At 39.8% G+C, this 24,921-nt stretch overlaps 1 protein-coding gene across 2 annotated transcripts; it reads right to left on the minus strand.

The window, feature by feature from the left end:
• Positions 1 to 194: 194 nt before the first annotated feature.
• Positions 195 to 20,404, minus strand: nrcama (neuronal cell adhesion molecule a). Of its 2 annotated transcripts, XM_040149590.1 has the most exons (28): positions 20,296 to 20,404; positions 19,203 to 19,308; positions 18,438 to 18,631; positions 18,160 to 18,282; positions 17,622 to 17,792; positions 15,970 to 16,081; positions 15,530 to 15,714; positions 14,359 to 14,490; positions 13,884 to 14,027; positions 13,653 to 13,764; positions 13,230 to 13,396; positions 12,929 to 13,076; positions 12,678 to 12,802; positions 11,223 to 11,324; positions 10,933 to 11,130; positions 10,762 to 10,832; positions 10,230 to 10,455; positions 9,734 to 9,849; positions 8,028 to 8,235; positions 6,416 to 6,538; positions 6,097 to 6,273; positions 5,817 to 5,849; positions 5,094 to 5,159; positions 4,131 to 4,253; positions 3,794 to 3,949; positions 3,224 to 3,355; positions 3,046 to 3,124; positions 195 to 1,380 (listed from the first exon to the last, which is right to left on the minus strand). In XM_040149590.1, exons 1-28 carry the CDS (start codon positions 20,402 to 20,404, stop codon positions 1,146 to 1,148), a joined length of 3,873 nt encoding a protein of 1,290 aa, XP_040005524.1. In that variant the 3' UTR covers positions 195 to 1,145. The 2 variants fall into 2 exon arrangements, with proteins under 2 accessions (XP_040005524.1, XP_040005516.1); XM_040149582.1 differs by lacking the exons at positions 3,794 to 3,949; positions 4,131 to 4,253; positions 5,094 to 5,159; positions 5,817 to 5,849 and adding an exon at positions 17,099 to 17,159 and having other exon boundaries at positions 15,970 to 16,077.
• Positions 20,405 to 24,921: the final 4,517 nt, after the last annotated feature.

Raw genomic sequence — 24,921 nt, forward strand, 5'->3', positions numbered from 1 at the left:
ACAATGACACTGGATCAATCACACCTCCACTTGTGTTCAGCTAGTGCTCGGTAACAAGAAGCGTACGCTCAGTGTAAAGGAACAGGTCGGGAGAGAAAAGCAAAAAGAGCAAGCTTGAGTAAACATGAGGCTAAAAAAAAAAAAAAAAAAAAAGACCAAATCAGTGTGAGAGTTCTGGCTGGCTGGTGTGATAAGGAGTGACCGAACGCTGAGTTCAAAGTGTTTCTAGACAGGTTTCCCATGACTACAAATGGATATCCCTGACCTTGAAATATAGCTTTCTTCTTATTCTATTACATATGAACAAACAGCTCATTCGTCTCAAAAAGACATATCCTAGCTTCTACTTTGAGTCGCACATTTCTCAGCAGTGTCCACTAAGACACTGCTGCCATTTTGTCTCGATATCGTACGCCATTTAACACATTGACTGAAAAACAAAAAAAACAAAAAAACAAAAAAACCCAGTTGCTAGAAGGCTGGCACCATATACAGTCTCAACACTCAGCTCACCTCTGCAACCACTGACACGAGGATGGTAAAATGCTTCACAGAATCATGATTTACTCCATGCGGATGTTTATGAATGTGATTCAATGCTTATTTTCCTGCCTGCGGGTCATGTACTGCACTTGATAAAATATATATTTGGATACATCAGGTTTAGTATGTTTGCAAAGGAGATTAAATGGCACCAACACACACACACACTCACACTCACACACACACACAAACTTGGCCACACTGCTGCTCATTCTGAGTGGTAATACTCCTGCTTGTACATTCCTTCTGCTTTTCTGTATTGCTTCCTCTCTCCCTTCCTCTTCTCGGAGTCCTCACATTCCTCGTTTCGCGCCTTCTTTCAACATTCATGGGGGGATATGGTGTCGCTCTTTGCCATGTTGAGTGTGTGTTGATCAGAGGAGGTCACAGTGTGACAGGGGCTGGCGGGTGTGGAGATGAGGGCGTGTCAGCAGTCTTGGTGACAGGTAGCCATGGCCACCGAAGTGACAGCCACCATGGTAAAAAGTAGGTATAATAACAACCACTGTCACCTTAGCAACTGTAACCACAGAGATGGTCACACTTGCCAGGGTGACAAGGAGTGGCCTCAGAAACTGTCGCAACCAGGCGGCGGCCCTTCGTTAGACAAACGAGTTCATGGCGTTGACAGGTGACGGTGCCTCCGAACTCTCGTTGCCTTCGTGTGTGTCCTTCTCTTTCTTGCCGCTGTACTGGCCGATGAAGGAGCCGTCCTCATTGAACTGTCCGTCGCCGCCCTCCCCGTAGTCCACCAGACTGTCGTCACTCTCGTCACGGCGCACTGTCCCGTTGGACGGCGTCCGGCTGCCCTTCAGCGGCTTATGGTCCTCTGTGTCACTGTAAAGGGTAGGAAAAAGTCGGAGGTAAAGGTTACTTTCAAAATAATCCATGCGGTTTGTTCTGCAGTGGTCAGAAACCGTAGTGCCCACACAGAGGACAGGGTCTTCTTCAAGCATTACCATTTTACACATAAGTAATCTGGCTTTTCCACTGCACAAGTGTACCCTGCATCACCTGTCATAGCAGCATGTATTTATGCTGTCTTTCGTATAGGCTTTGGTTTAGCTCAGGCGCACTACAAATGCACAAATGTGCAAACATATAAATGAGTAGGCCCTACCAACTGTTTCCATTAAACATCGAAGGGTTCTTATAATGCACAATGTCAATGTAAAGTCTAGTACAATATACTTCATGGTACTGTACAGTGGAGCAGCTCAGCTATGTAGCTTATACAGTATGATCTATAGTGTTAGTGCTGTCGTGGTTTAAGTCTGGGTGCTGTTAAGATTCAGGGTTAGTGACCACCGCTAAAGAGGATTTCGAAAATGCGTGCTGTTCAGTCCTTTGTAATACTACACCTGTATTTGAATGCAATTTCTGAAACAATTTCAGTCAATATGCTATGCTCGGTTGACATGCAGTATTCCAAAATGCAATTATTTTTCCAAAGATTACGTCATTATTACCGTTCACATCCTGTTTTTATGCTCCATTTCCTTAAAAACGCCCTAGTCTATTCAATACACCAGTATGCAAGCTCTTCAGTTAGGATGATACTGTACATTTCAACTCTTTGCTCAATGCATTTGCGTTTGAAATAATCAAATTAAATTATTTAAATGATAACGATTAAATGAATAAGTAAAAGCAGTGATATTTAATATTAAATTTTAGTTTTAATGTTATAACTGATTATGGTGTTGATCCTGTCACAGCGATGAGTATGATGACATAGTAAACCAGATAAGTTGATGCGCTCTCTCCTTTGCTTCTGTTTTCACTTAAGTCAGACACATAGCTTAAAGGATGTTTTATAGGTTGCGTGAATTGCATGCTGGTTTTACCGCATCTCGTCTTACCTCTCCATAGACCTAAACCCCCCCCCCAAACAAAAAACAAAGATAAAAATGGAAGGACACATGAAAAGCAATTCATGAGCCATAATGACAATCTATTATTTTATGAGCTTTTCATAGACACAGACAATGATTTCACAATTTTGCAAGGCAAAGCATATATATGGGAACAATTAAAGTACAATGGCATCCACATGGATAATTAAAAAAGATACACCATAGCAACTAAATTCTAAAATCTTGAGATTCAATTCTGAGAATTGTTAAAGTCAGAATAAATTTTTCTAGAAAAAGTGAAAACATGATGAAAAATCATAACATTAATGGCAATTTTTTCCCCCAACTGTTTTGAGTTACCATAAAGTTTACTTGGCCAGAGATGGGATTACTTGTTAATATTGACATATTTTGCATTGCACAGTTTTTGTGATTAGATGGCCCGTCTAAATTGTGAGTTGGTCATTAAAAAAGGATCAGCACAGAGTAGGGCGGATTTTGCCTTGCCTCTATGGAGTGTTTAGTAATGGAGTTTGGTGGGGAGAGTGTTTCTGTGGCCTGTAAAAAAATGTTCTACATACAAACAAACAGTCAACTCAGGACACAATGAATTAAATTTAAAAAAAGAAAAAAAGAATGCTCTGACCTGTATTCTCCAAACGTCCCGTCGTCCTCTTTCATGGGCTGGATCTCAGGGTCTTGGTGAGCATCTTCTTTCTCTTTCACTGTAGATTACAGTTTTTTTTTTTTTGTTTGTTTTTTTTATTTCCCCCCATCCATTTCAAAATGTTTGAAATTATAGTACATACTGATATGTGCATTACCTGGATATTTGCCACCTTTGTTCCTCTTGATGAAGCACACTATGAGAAGGACCAAGATGAGAAGAGCGATGGCACACATCAGTCCAATAAACCAGCCCTGGGTGGCAATGTCTACCTGCCGGCTAGGTACAGCTGGACACACAGAAAAAGAGCAAGGAAGAGAAAGATGGAGACAAACAGGGCAAGAATAACTGTCAGTCCAAATTTAAATCCAGGCTGTTAAAATGGTGGAATCTGTTTTCTTCATGCTGAGCAACACTGAGATTATCAGAGGCTGAAATGGAATTTTAAAAAAATGGGTTAATATGCAATGATTGTTCAGGAACTGAAAATATGACAAGAAAAACAAAAGTCACGGCAGTAAACTAATGGACCTCTTAGTGATGATTAAGTGACATGCATCAGACCAACTTGATGGCAACTTCCAACATGCTCGTACACTATCTAGGAAACTATACTATTGCACATTCATGTCTGAATGTAACACTGTATGTCTGAGGATGAGACACAAAAACGAGACAGGCAACAAAAAAATTCAATGACCATCCATCCTGAGGCATGCCGCCTCACCTGGCACCGTAACCAACACTTCGTTTGTGCTGTGGATTGTCGGGTCAGTCGGGTCTCTAGCTACCAGACGCACCCTATAGGACGTCCCCGGCTTTAAACCTTTTATCGTATGCGACTGTGAACCGTTTACCAACTCCTTTTTCCAGTCCTCTTTACCTAGAATTGGAGTTGTGGATGGAGAAGAATGAAATTCAGGGGAAAAGAGGTTTTGGGAAACAATTACTATTTGAATGGTGAATGGTTTTTACCGCTAGTTTTGGAGGTTAAATCATCATTACTGACCAGATCGATTAAGTGATAAGAGTGGAATGACTGTAAATACAAAGTGAAGCCTTACTGTTTTCTACAATATATTCCACATATACATTCTTATGGTGTCCAAAGTATTCCCAACTGATCACTGCACCGTCCTCTGATACAGACGTGTTAACTGTGCCAAATGCAGGGCCTACAGGAGGTGCTGAGCACACAAGAGAAAAAAAAAAAAAGTGTTTTTATTCAAAATGTAAAATCTACCAATTTATTATGTCACCTGAATTTTTTTTTTAACTTATTTCAATACCTAATATATCAATGTCCATATCCATATCCATAACATCTCCAGGCTAGTGTGTACAATAAAACTAGTGTCTACAAATCTACAGGTCAGTTCATTCACTTTCTGTTTGACACGGAATATGAACAATCATGCCTGGAAACTAACTTATTATATGAAAACAAAAATTCACAAACTACTGTACCAGCCGAATTCAAGTATTACAAAAGGACCTCAATGTCTGTTTTACCAGTTAGAGAATAATAGAAATCTTTAAACACTCCACAGTTTAAAATTTAGTTGGCTGCCTCTCCCACCTTGTATATACTGGAAGTTGTTTCAAAAGTTTGCCACAATGCAATACAGGGCCACAGTTTTTGTTACATAACAAAAGAAGCATTAGAGTAGTCTTATATCCTGCTACAATGTACAAAACAGGCCAGTTATACAGTATAGTTGCAACAAAAATGCCCATCTCAGTAAGGACTGCAATATTACTGTATATTAGTGAAGTTTCCTTAAAAACAAGCAAAAATGTCTTAAAATACTTAAAACATCACAGTAGCTCATCTGATTAAAGCCAAAAATCCTGAGAGTCACAGAAGTGTGTATTATTGCCCTCTTTTTGACTAATTTTTCACATTTTTTCTTTTTTTGGTTGCTAGATTTAAACATTTGCTGAGATGGATCATTTCTGCAGCTCTGAGTTTGTAGGTAGATATCTGGGCAGGCACAGTAGTAGGGGGACACAGGGAGTGCTTGTACCCTTGTGAAACGTGGGGTGCAGAGACTGAGTGATGGGGGAAGTTGGGTGAGGGGGCTCTGTGGGGCCTGAAAGAACACGGAAAAGAGTGAGACAACACGCATAAACACCACAATAGCTAACACACAGTCAACTGCAGAGCTTTGCTGCTGGCATGCTGAGTCAAAAACACAAGACCTCCAAGTACTGAGATTCAGAGTTAAATTAAGAACCTGGTTCAGCGTTGTACCCCAAAAAAAACAAAAAAAAAACCAACTCTGAATCACAGTACTTCAAAATGCCTATTATTTGGTTCAAATCAAACTCTCGTTCATTTATACACACAGTCCATCAGTTTATAACATCAGCAGGTAAATAAAATGTGTTAGGACTACATCGTATGCATTCATGAACATCATGCGAAAAGTCTAATGTAAACATGTCCATTTGACGAATACAAAAACACTGCAAGCACAGCTCATTTTAAGGCATAAAAATCCTCTATTTTAGACTATGTTACAGCAAATACAGCCTATTCTATCTGAATAGGGCACAAGCGGCACTGCTTGCAAATGCCATGGAAGTCTGTCACAGTTAAATCCTATTTATTCACACAGGGAGTCTGCAAACATGCTAACTTAGTAACATGCAGGGAAAAGTGAGATAATACAAATATCTCTGCTAAGTTAATTATATCTGATGTTGTAATTAGCATGCAGGGACTTCCAGTGGCAGACTTGGGTTACCTTTGCCCGTCTCTACAGTGGGCTGAGTACGTGCTTCAGAGAGAAGAGAAAGAGATAGAGAATGGGTGTAAGAGGTTGAGTGAGGAATGCAGTAGAACCTCATGGTTGTAATTTTCACAGGAATCACTAATATCTGTCAGGGCACTGTCATTCTGACCACTGCACTCCTTATTTTGGTTACTGATATAAGACTTTGGCCTTTTCATCCTATTTTTCTTGTAATTTGCTACGCATGAAGCTACATGCTTAAACTGTAAGTTTATGTACACACAGGACTCACTTGTGTCCATGATTGTGAAGGCCTCTTCTGTGATCATGGGGCCAGAGCCCTTGTTTGTCTTTGCACTTAAGTAAAACTTGTAGAGCATGCTGGAGTTCAGGTTGCCCAGGGTAATGGTGGTCTCGTTGGCTAGAAATGTCATGACCTTGACTGGTCCCAGTTCGTTGGTGTTGTTGACTGCAGAGACAGAGAGTCACGATGGAGGGAGGAGGAGAAATGGTTCATGTTAGGAATGCACAGCATAGTTTTTCCTTTCCACAAAGGCTGCATAATTTTGTTGCAGTATTCAGGTAGTGTGCCAGGCAGCTCATAAGCCTACCTGGTTGGTATTTCAGTGTGTATCCAGCGAGGCGTCCATTGCTTTTCATTGGTGGGCCCCATTCCAGAGTGAGAGAGTCCAAACTGGGGTTGATGACATTCAGAAAAGAAGGAGGCCCTGGGACTGAAACCAAAACCAGAACCACAGTCAGGGTCTGTTGTGAACAGGACCATTCATAGGACATTTATAGACTGTGTATGTGCTTAAGAGAGCAGCACATGGACGTATGATTGGTACGACTTTTTTACATCATTGTTAGGGTTTTCCATGAGATTTCAAGGGAATAAATAGATTGTTCCTTGGGGGTTTGAGGTGGTTGCTAGGGCATGCCTAGGTAGTTGTAAGTATTGATGTAACATGAGAGGTTGAGGCTTCAAAGTGTGTGTCAAGTATAGCTGAACCTTTCTGGTGAAGTGCAAATCTAAGCGTGTGTATTATTTTTTGACGTAACCGATGACGTGTGAAGCCTTGTTTCCTGTCCGTACCATATGACTGCTTTTGGTGGCAGTTTGAATTATGGAGCTACATTTTACTGTGTATATAAGCACTAAGAGAGAAATGATGCATTTTCATAGTTTTTGATCAATAACACTGACATTTTGTGTGCAAGTGGCTTGGTTATATTTGCTTTGGATCCACCACGGAAAAGAGAGACTTGACCAGTTTGTCAATACTTTGATCTTATTTCTACCAATAAGGTATGCGCATAGTAGTGTAATGTTATTATAGATGCTTTGAGTTTATCGAAATATAATTTTTCAAAAGGACATCAAAATCAAATTGGATTTATTTGTTTTTTTTTTTTTTTCTAAGGTTAAGTGTTTGTGCTTTCTTTTTCATCACTGCATTCTCTATAAACATTTTTTGCTTATCAGGTAACAGTCTGTGGACTCATCTGGTCATAAGTGTCAGTCACAACAGACGCCAACACAGTTGAGAAGTTATTTCTTAATAAAAATGAATAAAGTGTTTTTCGAAAATCATTTTCCATTATACATGTTCTGTGCCCACATTACACATTGATTACTCAATTTTCACACTTCAGATAAAACACAGACATTCATCCTAACTTGACTGATAATGTTACACTTGATGATTAGATAATGTTAATTGCCTTTATGTTATAACTTTAAAAGGTATGCTTAGAATAAAAAAAATACAGTCATGGTTTCCTTTACACTGATGATTAATTTGTAATATACACACACATTTGTATTTGCTATTTCATATTCTGGCCAGCAGACATCGTACTGTTAACATGAAGCACCAAGAAATTAACCTTTTCTTGAAACACTTTGCTGGAAGGGTTCAGTGCTTCATGAAGCTTCAGCTCACCATCACTAGTATGTTGTTTTGTGTGGTCGCTAGGGTACAATGTTTGCTAGGGCGTTTGGGTTGTGCTCTATGGATGCTCTCGGTGGTTACTACGGTGATTCTGGTTGGTTACTGGAGTGAGTACTGCTAGGGTGCAACTGTTTCCCCTATATTTTGTAATGAAAAAAATCCTGTGCACATTTTCCAAAAACTTTTGCCAAACTGGTGGGAAGACAAGAAAATCTTTCGATATTCTTGATGCGCTATGGCCTACAGAACCATGTCCAGGCATACACACCTCCCTCAGGTGTCTCAAATGTCTGGCTGGGGCTCGGAGGACCTTCTCCTTTGTTATTAAGGACCCTGATAAAGAGGTTGTAGAGACTGTAAGGCTGGAGGCCTGGCAGACGCCCCTCACTACGGTTCCCACTGAACATCAAAACCTGCTCCTGTTGATCCGTCTCCTCCTCTGTCTCATGCAAGCCTCGCTCACGACGATAGTATACCTGGAGGAGATACGCCAAGAGTAAAAGTTTCGTCTGATGTGTTGCTGTTTTACTGTTTTCTTTTTCCTTATAGTTTGCCTCACTAACATGGTACCATACAGAGATGCAGGTGGCTCAGCAGAGGGGTGATTCATAAAGGAGCCTCAGAAAAGCAGTGTTTATCGTGAAAAGCCTGGCTTGAGTAAGCCTGATAATACCTTCAAGCTAATAAGACTAATTCAAGCCTGGCTTAAGAGCTGATCTTCATGATTTCAAAATATAGACCCAAACAAGATCATATCAATTTACACTCTCCACATTGGTTGTCTGCCCTTTTTGTATTTTCAATACAATTTCTCAGTGTCTGTTTATTTTCATTTATTTTATTGGCATTTAACTTGAAGGTAAATGGTGAAAGTGCGTCTTCCACAATGAGGCTTAAACTTTTGGGTCAAATTTATTGATCACTTTCAGTTTGGTGTAACATTGGTTAAGTCTTGACAGGGACCAGACTTGTCTGGAGATGTATTTTAGATGATCTTAAATGTATTTTAAAGCCACTTTATGAAACATAATTCCATGAAAATGAGCACCTAGTTTAAGTGGTAATCTCGTTTCATGATACACCCCTCTGCACACAAAGTCACACACAGCTGCACACGCATGCAAACATTCTGCAAGAGCCTCAAGGAACTTGTATGTTTTAGGATTTGAAGCTTCTCAGCAAATGTGCAAGAAAACTCAAAAGCACCAACTAATGAACTGAAAACTTTCTTCACCTCCAACAAACATCACTCAACACAGATTTTACAAAAGTAGAGAAAACACGGCCTATATATACACCTCAAAAATGGCTGACTGTTTATCAATTATCCAATGAGGAGTAGACATATAGATGGCCAACCTCTAAGGAAGCTGTACTTACAACACAGAAATTCCAGAATAAACCACTGTGTGTTTTTACGTATTCCCCTTTCATGGAATTCATGTGTTGGCTAATCCAGGCTGCTAGATTAGAGTTTTTCTTTTGGTAGTTTTATTTCCTGGTTTTGCTTGACTGTATATTGTTGGTTGTATTTACAGTTTGCATTAGAGCCTTATGCTTTGAAGTTTTATTTTGACATTTCTGTGTTTAAGGCACAACATCCTGAGAGGTTGGCCTGTATGTGTCTGCTACTCATTGGATAATTGACAAAGAGTCAGCCATTTTGTGGGTTGTATATATGGGCTGTGCTTTCATTCATTCTGTAAAATGCGGATGGGGGCCATGTGCTGAAATGAAGGGGTTGAATAGAGGGGGAGAGTGTTTATTACAGGCATTAGTATTGCTGGGTTATTGTTCACATTTAGTGTGTAGGCACAAAAGCTAAAACATACAAGGGGTTTTTAAAAATCTGACAGAATGCTTTCGTGTGTGTTTAACAGTCTTCACTTGAGTTTGGTCACTCAAGCACTGATCTCACAAAGTAGCAGCAACAAACAAGACATGCTGTATAAATAACCATTTATCAAATAATACCTTGTATCCCTGTAGTTTTCCCCTTAATGAAGGGGAAGATACAGGCTGCCAGTGTACTTCTGCTAGGGTACTGTTATGAACCATGACCTGCACACTGTCAGGAGCAGCCAAAGGCACTGCAAAACATTGAGAAACAGAAGCAGTTAGTCAAGATCTAGTTCCAAGTCACTACAGTAACGGCATACTACATTTGTATGATAGAGAGACGACTATCATGAAGTGACAAAATATAAATGTACCTCTGTCCAACCTATTGCACAAGTTCATTAAACTTTTTTCAAGAAATAAAAAGGATACGACTAAAATGTTGGTTGAAAGTGGAATATATGAATTCCAGCCCCCTAAGAAACAAAGCGCAACATATATTGACTAAACCATCACACAAAAAATGTTTATGCAGATTTTAACTTTGTAACTTGTCTTTTTTGATTAGTTTTGACCAATGATGACTAAATAAGTTTTTCAAAGCGAAAAAAGTAATCATCAGTTCACTCACAGTCTTCGCCAGAATACCCAATCACTACTTCAGGCTCTGGTCCGCTGCCATAATCATTCAATGCTTGAACTTTAATTTCGTACGGCACAAAGGTGGGGGTTCCAGACACGACAAACTGGGAAACGTTGGCCACGTTCTTTGATGACCAATCCTCGTCCATGTCCTTCTGTCTCCACTGCACTATGTACTCCAAACCAGGGCCATTGGACTGGAATCCTGTCAATGGCTGTACAGAGAGTAATTTTAATTAGTCTGTTGCTGAAAAATAACACTGAAATATTCAGACTTCTCCATGGTAAATGAAAATACTCCAACCACATTCTGCCAAATACATCATTTTGATTCCTCACATAACCTAAATAGTAGTGCAAGACACAGAGGTACAGGACTGTTTTTTAGTACCTTCATATCATATACTGATGGGATTGTCTTGTACAGGCATGAGGCTACCAGTATATTCCAGCCACACGCTATACTTAGGCTCTCAGTCAGCCCACAGCAGCCAGAGATCAAACCATTAAAGATAACTTACTGTCCAGGAGATGACCAAGTTGCCAGGCTCTGTTCCTACTCCCTGGACATCTGATGGATTTTCATCAGGAGCTGGGAAAACCAAAGAATTGAGGCTCAATCTGTGAATATTTTAGAATTTTTACCATTACAGTACATTATTTATTTTCTGGATGATGACCATGTTCACTACCTGCAGGGTTGGTCCTGTATTGGCGTGACGGCTGGCTGGGGTTGCTGTAGCCCACGCGATTCAGAGCCAGCACTCGGAAAGAGTAGTAGACATATGGAGAGAGGTTTAACTGTGCTGTGGTGCTAGTGCCACCAACCTCTGTCAGGTTGATCCACACTCCTGGCTGGTGGAGCAGATCCTCGTATTGGATCAAAAACTCTGTGGAAGATACAAAAAAAGATTTACAAATTTAGTGTATTTTGAAGCAATTTCTGCAAAACAACTAAGCAGCAACGCTGAATATTTCATACTCTGTGTGGGACTGTTGTGTTCGTCTCCAGGGATCCAGGAGAGCTGAACGCTCCTCTCTGTCTGGTCAGTCAGTTCGAGGTCAGTCGGAGGGTCGGGTTTCTCTGCAAACACAAAGAGGAGCTCAGGACCAGAGAAAACTTTAAATTCTGTCATCTGTGTTGGTTACATCTAGAACTTGCTTCTGTTTTTTGATTGAAAATTTGACACTGACACTTTTTGCAGTACCTTTCCACGTCCATTAAAAAACAGACAGGAAAAGAGATGCAGAGTGATTCAGTTTGATGCATACTACAGCTTTTGAGCTTAAGTTTGGCTTTTGGTGTCAGGATTTAATCTTTTTTTATTATTTTTTTTATTTATTTATGAAAATGCCCCTAAAATTAGAATAAATGGTATCAACAAAGCAGACAGTAAGAGTATGCTGCCTTGAAAGCAAGGCTAGTTTATTTTTTACACCTTTTAATATTGCATGACAGAAGAGTTAAAAAATGGACCTGCTTTATGACCACTGTGGAGGTTCTATTATTATGTTAATTTAATAATGTGTCTTCATTCAATACTACACAGGAGGCAGTTTGTAAAAAGTAAGAATTTTGTAAAGAAACTCAGGTGTTGTCACTTCTGGTTGGTTAGACCTCTGCGCAGGTTGAAACTGAGTGGATCAGAGAATGAGGGAGATGTCAATCAAGCACAGTCCGTACACGCCCACACAGCCCCGAGAAGAGGTCTAATCAGGTGGGTTAAGTGAAAACACCTGTGTCGCTGCACCATGGCCATGCAGAGGCTAAGCATTTTTCAAATGTTCGTGATTTTAACAGTGCAACAACTTGCTAAAGACTAAATAAATATCATATGGTGCAACATGTAATACAGAGAACAAGGGCAATCCACGTAAAATAAAGGCAAAATGGAGGCTGCAGGTTTTAAAAACAGAACGTATGACTGAAGACAATGGACGCTACAAAGCACGCTACACTGTTTGTTTACCGTAGACCATAGCTGGAGTAGGAGTAGCCTCTGTGACAGCAAGAAGCAAGAGTAAAGTGCAAGAAGAGGGTTAGATGTTAGTGGCAGAGATTTTAGAAACAGAAGAAAAGCAGGAAAATTTTAATATGGTAATGTGATTCTAAGTTAGAATATGACTGAAGCCTACTGTTATTTATAAGTAAAGAGGATAATTTGAGAATACATGAAAGACCAGAAAAGGGTTTTCAAAAGAAACAGGACGGAAGAGAAAATGACTCATTTGTTAAATTTTAGCTTGTGTTCAAAAAATGTCAATAGAGTCTGATCATTTGAAATGTCTCACCTGATTTTTTTTTTTTGAAAAAAGAGGACAAGATAAAAAAATAGATCAGTCCAGAAAGTCCTTTGTGTGATTTCTACATTCTAAATAACCTCTGTCGATTTGCTGAGTGCAAAAACCCCTAATGCACATTAAGGTGTGAACATACCAACAACAGTCAGCATGGCACTGGCTGAGTCCTGGTCCAGGGTTGTGTTCATGATGCAGGTGTACGTGCCCTCATCTTCTTTTGTCACATCTTTGATGGTCAGACTGTCTGCATCCACCTCAAACCTGAGAGTAATACACCAAGCACGATGATTTTTACCTAAATTATATCATGTTTTTCCACAGTAGGAGGAGGTGATTAAATCAATTACTCTGATTTAAAAATAAGCGCAGTCTGAAGGTCTTTTCTACCTCTCGTCATCTGGCAGCTCTCCACTGTCTTTGAGCCAGGTCATGGTGGGAATGAGGGAAGGGTCATGTTTGACTTTACACTCGAACATAGCGCTCATTCCTCTCTGCACCACCTTGTACTCTGGCTGCTTCAGGATACGGGTGGGCTCTGGAGGATGGAGGAAAAAAGCAATATAGCTTGATGGCATGACTTAATGGCTATAGGGGCCCAAAATATAAGCTCTTTATGAGCTATGATAGTATTTATAACAGACTAAAAGTTGAATCATCAACTGTCTGAGCTGTGATTGGTCCATCTGACCTTTAACCTCCAGGAATACGTGGTTCTCCTTGATCCCCAGGTTGTTGGTGGCAATGCAGGTGTACTTTCCGCTGTTTAGTGGCTGGGCCACATGGATCTCCAGTGTACCATTCTCATGGATCACATATGGGTCACCATTCTTAATGCTGGTCTGACTGTCTTTGAACCTGCACAGAAACAGCAAACAAGACAGACTTTTAGAGCAAGTTGAGCTTTAAAAGAAAAATGTACATGGAAATTTATTTTAGACTTGGACACGATTAATTCCTCAGTTCTGAAGTCTTAATCTAATAACCTTTCAAATCAAAATTCAACATTATTAAAACTGACATAATTTTGTTCCACATGGTTGTATAACGTCAAATTTTTTGAAATAAAAACAAAATGGATTCAGTTGCACAGACAACCTCAGCCGAATCGTACCATGTGATGGTTGGTATTGGTGAGCCAAAGGAGGAACAGTGAAGTAGTGCAGGGTTGTTGGTGATGACCTGGTACACTTGGTTGGGTGGAGTGAGCACCCTTGGTGGTTCAGCTGTGGGAAGAAGCCCTAAATCAGCACTCACTGTACCTCACCTATCACAACGGCCTTTATATCCAAATTGTACCTTAAACTTTGAATATATTTCCAGCTACAGAGATGTTTTAACTCACCAAGAACATTGACAAAAGCATTTGCCATCAGGTACCCAAACTCATTGGATGCATTACACTGGTAGACAGCACTGGATCCTGACTGCACGTTGTTGAGAATCACAGTGTCGTCCTCCACCTTGCGGCTGGGGTCCTCAGGAGCATCTAGCATGGGACCAGAGACAGAATATAATATCCAAATTATAGAAAACACATCATGTTACTGATAAGTTCTTCAACTGCACCATAAGAGTTCTTTGTATGTATAAACCAGCTCGTAGCAATGTTCTTGCATTATGCAAAGCCTTTATACAATACCATACAGTGGGGGGACAAAAGCAAAAAAGGAGGAAGACACTGTTGGGACTGTAAGTTCAATTCCCACTGCAACTCCACAGGCTGTTTTATACACTCTGTTGCTGCTGAGTGCTTTCGACAGAAGTGTGCTCAAATGTAGTATATTCTGTTTTTGAAAGCATGGTCTCATTTTACTCACTCTCTATGGGAACTCCATTGACAAACCACCTAATCTTCGGTTTGGGGTCTCCATTGACTCGACAAGTCAGGATGCCAGTCTCGTTCGGAGCAAGGATCAGGTTCCTCGGAGCACTGACCCAGAAAGGAGCCGCTGGGGATGAACAAGAATAAAGATACAGAGTGAGATCCCTGAGACAATATGACAAAGTAAACTTTACTTAGCATTTTGCTGCATGATATACTTAATTTAGGGATGAAGAAATAGTTGCATCTATGTAACCGTTTGATTAAAATGTGTCAGATAAAGCTGACTTCTTTAACCTAATCAGTCCCTTTAATTGTATTGTGTTACTAGTACTACTGATCCCACTGTGAATCATCACTTGGTTCTTCAGCTATAGCAGCTTTCAGTGCATTATTTTGTTTTGCCTGCTTTGCTGAATCCCAGCTCACCAGCAAAACCAACCAAGAATATCGTGATACTCCCTAGTTGTCAAACTTAAATGTAAAGATGAAATGATTAGTCGATCAACAGAAAAATGTTTTCATAATGGATTAATCATTTCAGTCATTTCTCAAGCAAAAATGACAAACATTCCTTAATCCCAACTTCTCGTTTGAGAAATCACTGTTTTTCTTTTATGTGACAATAAACGGAATATCTTTTTGGTTTTGGGCTGTTGGTCAAACAAAACAAGCAACTTAATGTCATGACTTTGGACTTTTTGGAAATTGAGATGGACATTTTTTTTGACATTTAATAAACCAAATGATGAATCGAGACACATTGGCAGATAAATTGATAATGAAATAATCCTTATTTGCAGCTCTATTTGAATTAATGTACTTTAAATTCCAAAAGTATATCACAAGGACAAAAAAATTGTCAGGGAAGTATCTGCTGCCCAATTTTTGTATCTGTATTATGTTTTATTTGTACTTTTTATGTTTAATGATTATTTGTATTAGCTACTTTTATGTGACTAGATTTGATTTGTTCTTGTATCTGTTCTTAATTGATTACAGACTTTTATGTGTTGGGAAAATTTTAAAAACATATATAGCACTCTCATGTAAGAGTAAAAGGAAGTTACTCCACAGTTCACCACTATAGTGATTGGTTTAAATATTTTAATAAATGTAAACTTAATAGCCATGCAACAAGAAAATACCACAGTTTATCTGCATACCTTTGACAGTGACCTTGATGATGTGGTGTGCAATGCCCAGGTTGTTTTTGGCCGCACAGCGATAGTCGCCAGCATCAGCTTCATTCACATCAGAAATCTTCAGCATTTTCTTGAAGTTATGAAAGGACATCCTGCTGCTCGGCAGTTCACCTCCATCCTTCTGCCAGGAGATCTCTGGAGTGGGTCTGTTATGGAAGCCATTATAAATCAGTTGTGTTTGTGTGCTATTTTTGCATTTTGTTTTAGTTTTATGAAAGTCCTGGCATTTTATTATAGAGCAAATTGATGTATGATATATAAAAAATATATAGAAAAATGGAAAAAATATTCTTTTTCATGTAGATATTTTTCGTGGTTTGTCACTAACATTTGATAAAGTGAACACAAACCATTAAGATGAGATAAACTGTGATAAAAACTTGCAGCAGATGCAAACTTACAAGCCCTCAGCGATGCATTCCAGCTCCAGAGTCTCCCCTCTCAGAACCATCTTGGTACTGGTGGGGCCCAGAGGCAACATGAAACCGGGTCGACGCTCCCCCACTGGGCTGTCTGAACACACGAGGACAGTAGACCAAATCAGAACCAAGCCGCAACATTAGACTTGAAGGTTTGAGTTACCCAAGAGGAGTTTAGGAAGTGAAACTGTAAGCTTAGGGGGCCATTCACATTGTCATGACGGACAGAGGTAGAGACAAATATACACTGCTGATGAAAAGTATTTTTTGCCAAAGTGGATAGAAGGGATAGAAAATGAGTGAGTGACGACCCAACACAATGTAATAGGAAGACATCTTTTTGTTTTTCCTAATCACATACAGTATGAGCACTGACAGAGTAAGGGAGCAAGAGGAATTTCCCTGAGAGGGGTAGCCGTTGGTGTGTTGCTATGGCAACATGGGGGATTTTGGCCGAAAGCAGCCAAAGACATGTAGTATATGTCCTCATGGAAGGAGATAGATTTCCTTATCATTACTTTGCTGAAAAGGTCAGAAAAATAACGAACGAGCCTCCCCCACTTCAGAGAGTGGAAGAGGAGCAATGCCATGTTAAATTAATGTGTTGTATTCATATGTCGCCATTTTGGATAATCGCTGAAGGTGAGCTTGATGGAGCAGATCATGAGATCAGTGTGAATTTATGTGTAGTTGTGATTCCAGGGGAGATGCGGTTAGCTGATATTTAATGTTATGCATGCTTTGAAAGCAGTTCAGAGCTGGTTAGGAATTGTTATCTACATACAGGTAATTAAGGGCTACTGTTGATTTTGCGATGTAATCAATATTGTATCATGCATTATAGTCAAGTCAGTTTCATTTATATTGACCGAAATCCCAGGTTTGTCAGACAATCTCTATCTTTAAACCTTTAATTTGAATAAACTTGACATAAAACTAAACGGATAAAAATGGGAGAAACCCGAGGAAGAGTATATGTTAATATTATCACAGAGGAGAGGATTGAGGCCAAGTTAAAAGTGAGTGTGTATGTCAGGTATGGTTATGCCAGGGAGTAAAAACAGGGCTGGGTTCACACTTAGGGGGCGGAATGGGAATAAACCAGCAGCACTCACCACTATAGAAATCAGTGAAATTGTATAAAGCAGCCACAGTCTCATTCATTGTTTCCACTGTAATATAACAGAAAATCATAAGCATGCAAAACTAGTAAATAAACAGGCAATGCTTTACTTTACAATGGATTTCCCCTCTGTGTTTTAACCAATGCATTAGCTTGTTAAAATGCACTGTAAATACAGAATAATACTGTATTGTTGCAAAAATGTCGTCACATTATGATTGTAGCATAATATACAGTACAGTTAAATCACTGTGACACTGAGATATGGCCATTGTAAAATCAAATACTGCTAGAAGCACTTTATAAAGCTCAGGAAAGGTAGAATACAGGAAAGACAGCAACCAAAATTCATCTAAGACAGTTTTGGATGAGCAACATATGGAACTGAAACTGAGGAGCAACTCAAGATCATATTCATCACAAAGACGTGGGAGATACATGTAGAAACGTGAACTAGTGACTGCTTGATGTAAATCATGAAAGCTTTGTCTTGCCTTTTGTCTAGACTTACTGTCGAGCACGGTGACTGAAATAGGTTGTTTCTGCTGGATGGTCTGTGTGTGGGGGAAGCGAGCATAGCAGATGTAGTCACTCCTGGTGTCTTCTGGGAGAACGTTGGAAAAGTACAAGTCTCCATTCAGGGCCTGGGACACACGTTCATCCAGCAGCAGCCTCTGAAAGTCTGAAAGACAGGGGGAGGAGGGAGAGAGTTAGACATGAAAACAAAGAACAGTTTAACAATGTAAACTCCTCATGGGGGTTAGTTTAACAAGGAAATGATCTTTACTTTTCACAGGGTCAGCAAATGGTTGCTGGGGGTCCATTTTACCTATTTCCCATCAAATCTATCCACTAATACCTAATGATTTATACCATCATTCCCTGTGATGTTCAAAAGGCAGCAAATAGATACAGACCTAGGTAAAAAGGGTGTCACTGAAGTCTATATTGAATGAATGCTGAATGTACCATCCTTTGTTTGTGAATGTGAAATGTCGTGAATGTCGTTGTATCATGATTGCAGATATGTATAGATGCAAATGACTCACTGTTATCCATCCAGAAGATGACAGGAGGGGGCAGACCGGCAGGGGGTCGGCACTGCAGCACCAGGGAGACCCCCATCTGCACGGTGATGGCTTCATTTCTTTCCTTCGACCACAAGGGGGACCCTGCGAGTCACAAACATCAAACAAAAGGTACTGAAGGCCACCCAGAATTAAGTGTAAAAAAATAACTTATATCGTAGTTGGAGCTCAAGCCATTAGAATCACTTAATTTACAAACACCTTTGGAAATAATGTTATCTAATATAATAAAGTCGTACTGGACTGTCTGATGACAATGTTGTTGGATACAGCGGTGCCATGCTCATTGTGAGCTGTACACTGGTACGTTCCCTCGTAGGCCTCCGCCTTTTCCCCGCTGATGTCAATGACCAGAGTTCCAGAACCGGGCTTCATCAGCACTTTGGAGTCCTTCTCGACATCAAAGTGGGTCCCATTTCTCGTCCAGGAAAAGCTAAGATAATGTAAAACAATACACAGTTTTTTTCCAGGCTAGCGGGAACAAGGAAACACAAAATAGAGAGGAAATGACACATCTGTTCAAATCATCGAAATGCATTTATTCATGTAGACTGATTTGAACCACTGATTTCATAGAGGGGAGTTTGGCTGATTGTAACTCCTTTGATTCAGAAACTGGTGGCAAGTCTAAACTCTGGCTAATTCACTCTGCTAGGTGTCTCTCAATCGATGGCTCTCCATGACAACAGTTGCTATGGTGATCCATATTTCCGCATCGCTCCAGGTTAAGTTACCCTCAGGAACAGATCCAGAATTTCAGAGAGGAACCATAAAAGTGAATGGAAATCTGTCTGCTCTTGATTTCTGAAATTTCCAGGTTGTATCTTTAGCATATCATTATTTCATGAACTTTTGCCCCTCAATTACACTGTCAACCAGAGAAGAAACCAGTGGCATATGCTAACGTAGTGTTTAACTGGGATGGAGACCTGCACACTTTTTTGCCTGTTGCACATGTTCTGATAGACAAGCATCAACCGGACAGGGAGGATAGAGTGTCTCACCTGGGATTTGGCTTCCCCTTGGCCTCACAGTGGATGACAATGTTCTCCCGCGGATCAAAGATGTAATCCTTTGGGGACTGTAGCGTAATTGTGGGAGGTTGGGGCACTGGAGGAACATGAATAGAAGCATAGTTCAGACACACACATACGCAAACAGCGCAATGTAAATATAGCACACTGGAACATAGATATTCAAGCAGAGGTTTTGCAGGCAACGTGCAACAAGCATTCACATTCAGTCAGACTTGACTATCGAGTCATCTGGAGCTGAAACACTCACTGCAAACAAAGCCACAATAGCTATCTCACCCCTGATCTGAGGACATACAACTTACCATTCTGTGAACTGACATATTGAGCACCAATCCAAAACAAGCAAGCCACTTCATATGGCAACACTGAAATAACTGCATGCACATCTAATATTGGTAAAACCCACACAAATACAAATAAATAAGTTTTAAGAGCAAAAACTCCACACTAGAAGTTACAGCCAACTTACATCCTTCCAGTATTTTAGCTTTTTGTCCACCATGACACGTCGTACCACAGTAGCAGAATATTGAGGAAAGGTTGTTAGTTTTTGCAAGCAATAAAGGTGAAATAGTTCAAGGTTCAGGTGAAATAGTTGTGCTTTCAGGTGCTTTTTAGCATTTGAGTGTAAGCCTATCTGAAGTTTGGACAAGGTAAGGACAAGCTTTCCTTCTTTTTTGAGAGTACCATCAGTGGCTTCAGTTTTGTGAGGCAGGTGCAATAAATGCAAAAAAAGTAGTTGAAAATTTCTCACAGGATGTGTGATATTAAGGTAAACAGAGTTCCTCCAAAATTTTATTGTATTTCATAACTGAAAACCACAATCCAATGCAAGGATGAATTACAAGAAAAACCCCCTCTGTCCCGTTTAGTTTTCTACAGCTCCTCTAAAGCCCTTTCTGTGGCTCATAGTAACTATAATTAATTGTACCTCACAACATGAAAGTGCTGAGTGCAATTTCCATAGAGCATGAAAAGTTTCCTTAACTGACAGAAGTGACATACAATGTTCTATATTAACACTGAGTACAAAATTGATATTGGTAAGGATGATACTTACGATCAAGAGGCACTTCCAGTGCTGAAGTCATGTGACTAAAGAGCATCAATAGCACAGCTCCAAAGCCTGGCATCCACTTCCTGTTCCTGTCCATGGTTGGGTGTGTCATGGGATAAACCTTTTTCCCAGATTCAGCAGCAGTTCGGGTGGTCAACACGGAGAAGAAGTCTGGATCCACCCTACAGAATGGTACAAAAATAGATTTAAAACATAATATATTACTATGTGGGGTACTTAATGTTTTTAACTCATTCAATTAATTCAGAAAATAGCCGTGTCAATGCATTTCAGAATCAGAATAAGAAGTACACAAGCAGTATAAAAGTACACCCTTACACACATACATAGTAACAGAGGCCTTAAAATGGTATAAGTGTAATGTATACAAGATTGATCCATAAAAATGAAAGATATGGGTCCATGGATATAAATATTTAGTCTGAACTACAACGGAAAGTTTACTTTGCACTTTTCTATTATGTTTACTGACATTTTCAGGGTTATACATCCACAGCAGGGTATTTAAGTCAAGCGCTGCAAGTGGCTTGTCTCTTGGATAGCCTATCATTCTGCCAACATAAAGACTTTGGCAGGAGGAGAAGTCAAAACAAACTTGATTCCAGTTTTTTTGTAACTTAAACAACTTATGCACTGTGCACTTGTCTGTCGTCTCTCCTGTTATTTATTTTCTAGTGTTAGAGAACCTATAAAAAGACACAGGAGCTTCACATAAGTGTTAGTGTAGACTCAAGCACACTTCATTTTGTAATACTGGGCTTTCAAAGTGTAGGAGCTGCAAACATCCACCGAGTGGCGTGTTATATTCTAGAAAGAAGAGACGGACCAATATGTTCAGGCAGTCTTTGTGGAGTTATTTGGGGCTAGCTGTGTTCACATTTGCATTGTTCTCGACAAAATAGCCACTGATTACTAGAACATCCCGTGTGCACCACTGAGGTGTCCCTCCTACCACGTGTTTGCCTGTAAACATACGGCATGTGAGTGCACTCAGCCGGAACATTTGCAACTCTGCTGCAGATATAGCAGCCCACAGATTGGCACACGTGTGCACAAACACACCAAATTAGTGAAAACATTCCTGTCAGTGTGTCATATGGATCAATTTGAGTGCAGACCCGTAAATGCTAGCTTCTGTTGCGTAGCGCATAACAAAGAGACACAGATTGATACAGCCATGACAAACACACAGAACCATGTTGGGATTAATGGGCTCTTGTAAATTGCACCATGGGGAGCAGGAAATTATGTGTGTGTTTGTTTTTCATTTATATGTCCTCCATCTCTCCCTGTGTGTGTAAGCCTGTGTCACATGTGCATTTTTAGGCTTTCATTTATTAGCAAATTGGTAATATATCATAGCACCAATGGCATTAAGACACTCCTGTGCAAATGCTGTTTTTGATGTCTGTCTTCTGCACAACATACATGTTCGCCTGCCTAATCCAGGAAGATGAACATAATATCTAATAATATTCAGTCTTGAAATGTCTGCAAGATTTCAGCTCCACAATTATTATTGTTTATTTTTATTGAAGAAAATCCTTAAATCAACTGGCACATTTCTCTAGACTAGACTGATTCTCAGAGCTAGACTAAATGACTTTTTGAAACAGACATTTTTTCCGTAGTATGAGCAAAGTCGCCAAAGGGTGACAGTAACTCCTATCAGCAGCCTGAGATGGAATTCTGTCAGGGAAATGGCTCAGTCCATCCTGACATCTTCATTATTGATGAGTAGCACATGCATCTTTGCACATACATTGTAGAAACACACACATGTGCACACACAGGCACAGCCCACATACACAAAGAGTGTTGCATATACGCAGAAGGTTGAAGTCTTCAGCAGCATCTGAAGGTGAAACTATCTGGCTCGCTGCTAGATTCAGGCCAGTTACGTCTCTACTCTGCTGAAGAGGAAGCATGCCTGATGACATAGGGAGAGATTGGTAATAAACACACACTCAGAAAGTAGTGTGTCAGATTTTATCCAGCTGAGCTAGGCAGAGTGTGAGCTAATACAACCCCAGGACACAGCTAATTACGCCGACACGTCCTATTGGATATTACTCTCTCTAGTTAATCGAGAAGAGAGACAATGGAGGGAGAGAAGAGAGCAACACAACTGCGTGCATTAGATGCTGGCCATGCATGCTAAATCTTCTAATCTCATTGTGGAAAAGGCAATGTGATATCATGCAAATGTAATGGCCGATCTTCATATCAATTACAATAATGCTCCATGCTGCTACTGCAGCAAAAATTGCCTGCGCCACAGCGACAGTGGCCTGCTGGACCTCAGGACATTTTCTACCAGACAGTGGGTGAAGCCTATTAATCTAGTTGAGCCTCTTATAAGTGGGACTTTTGTCTAAAAGGTAATGAATGACAAAAAGAGAAGGGGAGATGGATGATGGGAATTGATGAAGAGAATGTGGAAATGGGTAAAAATGAAGACATTCAAGAAAGTACAGAGGACGGGGTGGAAAGGGAAAGATAAATTCTCTAGCTGCAGGCAAGAGAGATAGAGGGGGATGTGTGAAAGATAAAATGCTACATCAGTTACTTTACTGGTCTTCTACTTTAAGGTAGAACCTGACTGACAGAATGTTTCAGGCTTATAAGAATATTTTAAAATAATAAATATCTGATGACTAGAAATTAGCTGATATTCTTTTTTTGTAACAAGAATTTTGTAATAAACATGCCTGAGTAAAAATATTTTAAAGTTGAACAATACATTTTTATCAAATTTAACTGTAATAGTACATTTTGAGCAAACTAAGTTACTGAGATTTTAAATGTTTAAAAGAAAAAAAAAATTATAAATAAAAACACTTGAATTTGAAATTTTCACACGTAATAGGCTGTGTGTTGAACTCCAGTGCTTTGTATGCCCTGTCAGCCTCTGAGTAAGCTAGGTCACTGTTCTCCTTGCTAACAAAAATGGCGAAAAAAGTGACCATTGCAGATTAGATAATCATAAAATCAAACTATCTGAGAGGTTTTTTTGGATTCGACACCATGGATGGGAAAGGTCATGTATAAAAGTAAGGTTATTTGCTGAGTTTGCAAGATGCAACCGTAGTATCCTTAGCTTGTCAATGAAGTAAGGCAGCGGAGGTACCATAAATGAACAAAACGTCAATGTATTTGCTTTCTAGCGGAGAATTGAAAATGTTACACTTCAGGTTTTGTACGGATTAAACAAACAAGATATAACGTGTTTATTAGTGAGCATTTTAAGGGCTGGTAGGTGGATTTTGTTACCTTTGGACTGACCAGCCATTTTTCATTAGCCAGGTTACAATAGCGCTTTTGCCTGTTTACGGTCTTTGTGTTAAGTTAAGCTAACAAGCTACGGACTCTGGCTGTATATTTAAGTGACAAATATGAAAATAGTAACACAAACTAGTCCTATATTTTATATATAAAGTAGTTACTTCAGTAAGAAATTCGCCCAGCATGGAAATATAACTCATTTGTCATCTGTTCTTGTCCTGTGTCTCGGTTTCATGTCTGACCTGGGTCACATCTCCAGAGAGGAAGGGAAGGATTAACTGCTTGAGGTTAAAGAGAAAAAAAAAAAAAATCAGCAGACAACACAGACAACTCCCTCAGCACAGGCACAAACATAACAGACACACACATAAAATTAGCTGCAATGTGCAAATGTCAACATCTCCATATTTCAACTGCTAGAATGTCACTGAGTGTTAAGTGGCATAAATTGCATCATCACCGCCTTTGTTTTGCATGATCCCACACCATAAAACTGAACTTTTAACCTTTTTAAGTGAAGAGGACACACACTCTTTCATACCTGTGTGCAGCACAGTCAAAAAATGTGTTAATTTTGTTTTTGAAGCCTGTTGAGTGAATTTACCATCATTAAAGGCTATGTCATGAGGCTTTATTATACAGTGGGGAGGAGGATATTTCTCTGGCAGCAATGAGAGTGTGTGAAACACACACACACACACACACACACACACACACACACACACACAGTCTAACATTCATCCTAGAGCTAAACATGAAAAAATTATTTCCCATTGCTCATTTTTTTACAGGGTACTGATAAAAAACCAAAGATGACACAGATAATGAAAGGAGGATGAATGGGATGACTCTGGCTAATGGGCAGGAAATCTCTCATCGTCCTCATTGCTCTTCTCATCGACTCAGGGGTCAAAGCCCAGAGGTCAAAGAGTTGCCCTGCAGCTCTGTCTTTCCGTCTTGATAGCTCTGCCCTATTCTTTTTCTTTCTATCACTTCCTGCCCCAATTTCACTTAATCATTTTGTGTTTTGTAAGTCATCCTCAAACCAAGCCCATAAGCGCAGATCAGTCTGGCTGTCAAACTGATCTTGCTAATTTCTCAGTCTCACTGAGAAATTCAATGTTACAGTATGTTTTGAGCATTTTCCAATAGCTGACACTCATTTTCTGCAGAGCGATCGGGAAGGTGTTCGGTGTATATTTTTAAAAGGACATGGATCATAATGGCAGATGTCCCCTAGCCCATCCTGCATCTCTGCCATCAGAAAGTCAATGCAAGCTGAAAAGTTGGAGTTTGCAATGATATACTAAGAGTCTTCGTTAA

This window comes from Xiphias gladius, chromosome 2, assembly GCF_016859285.1.
Source record: "Xiphias gladius isolate SHS-SW01 ecotype Sanya breed wild chromosome 2, ASM1685928v1, whole genome shotgun sequence".
Lineage (NCBI taxonomy): Eukaryota > Metazoa > Chordata > Actinopteri > Istiophoriformes > Xiphiidae > Xiphias > Xiphias gladius.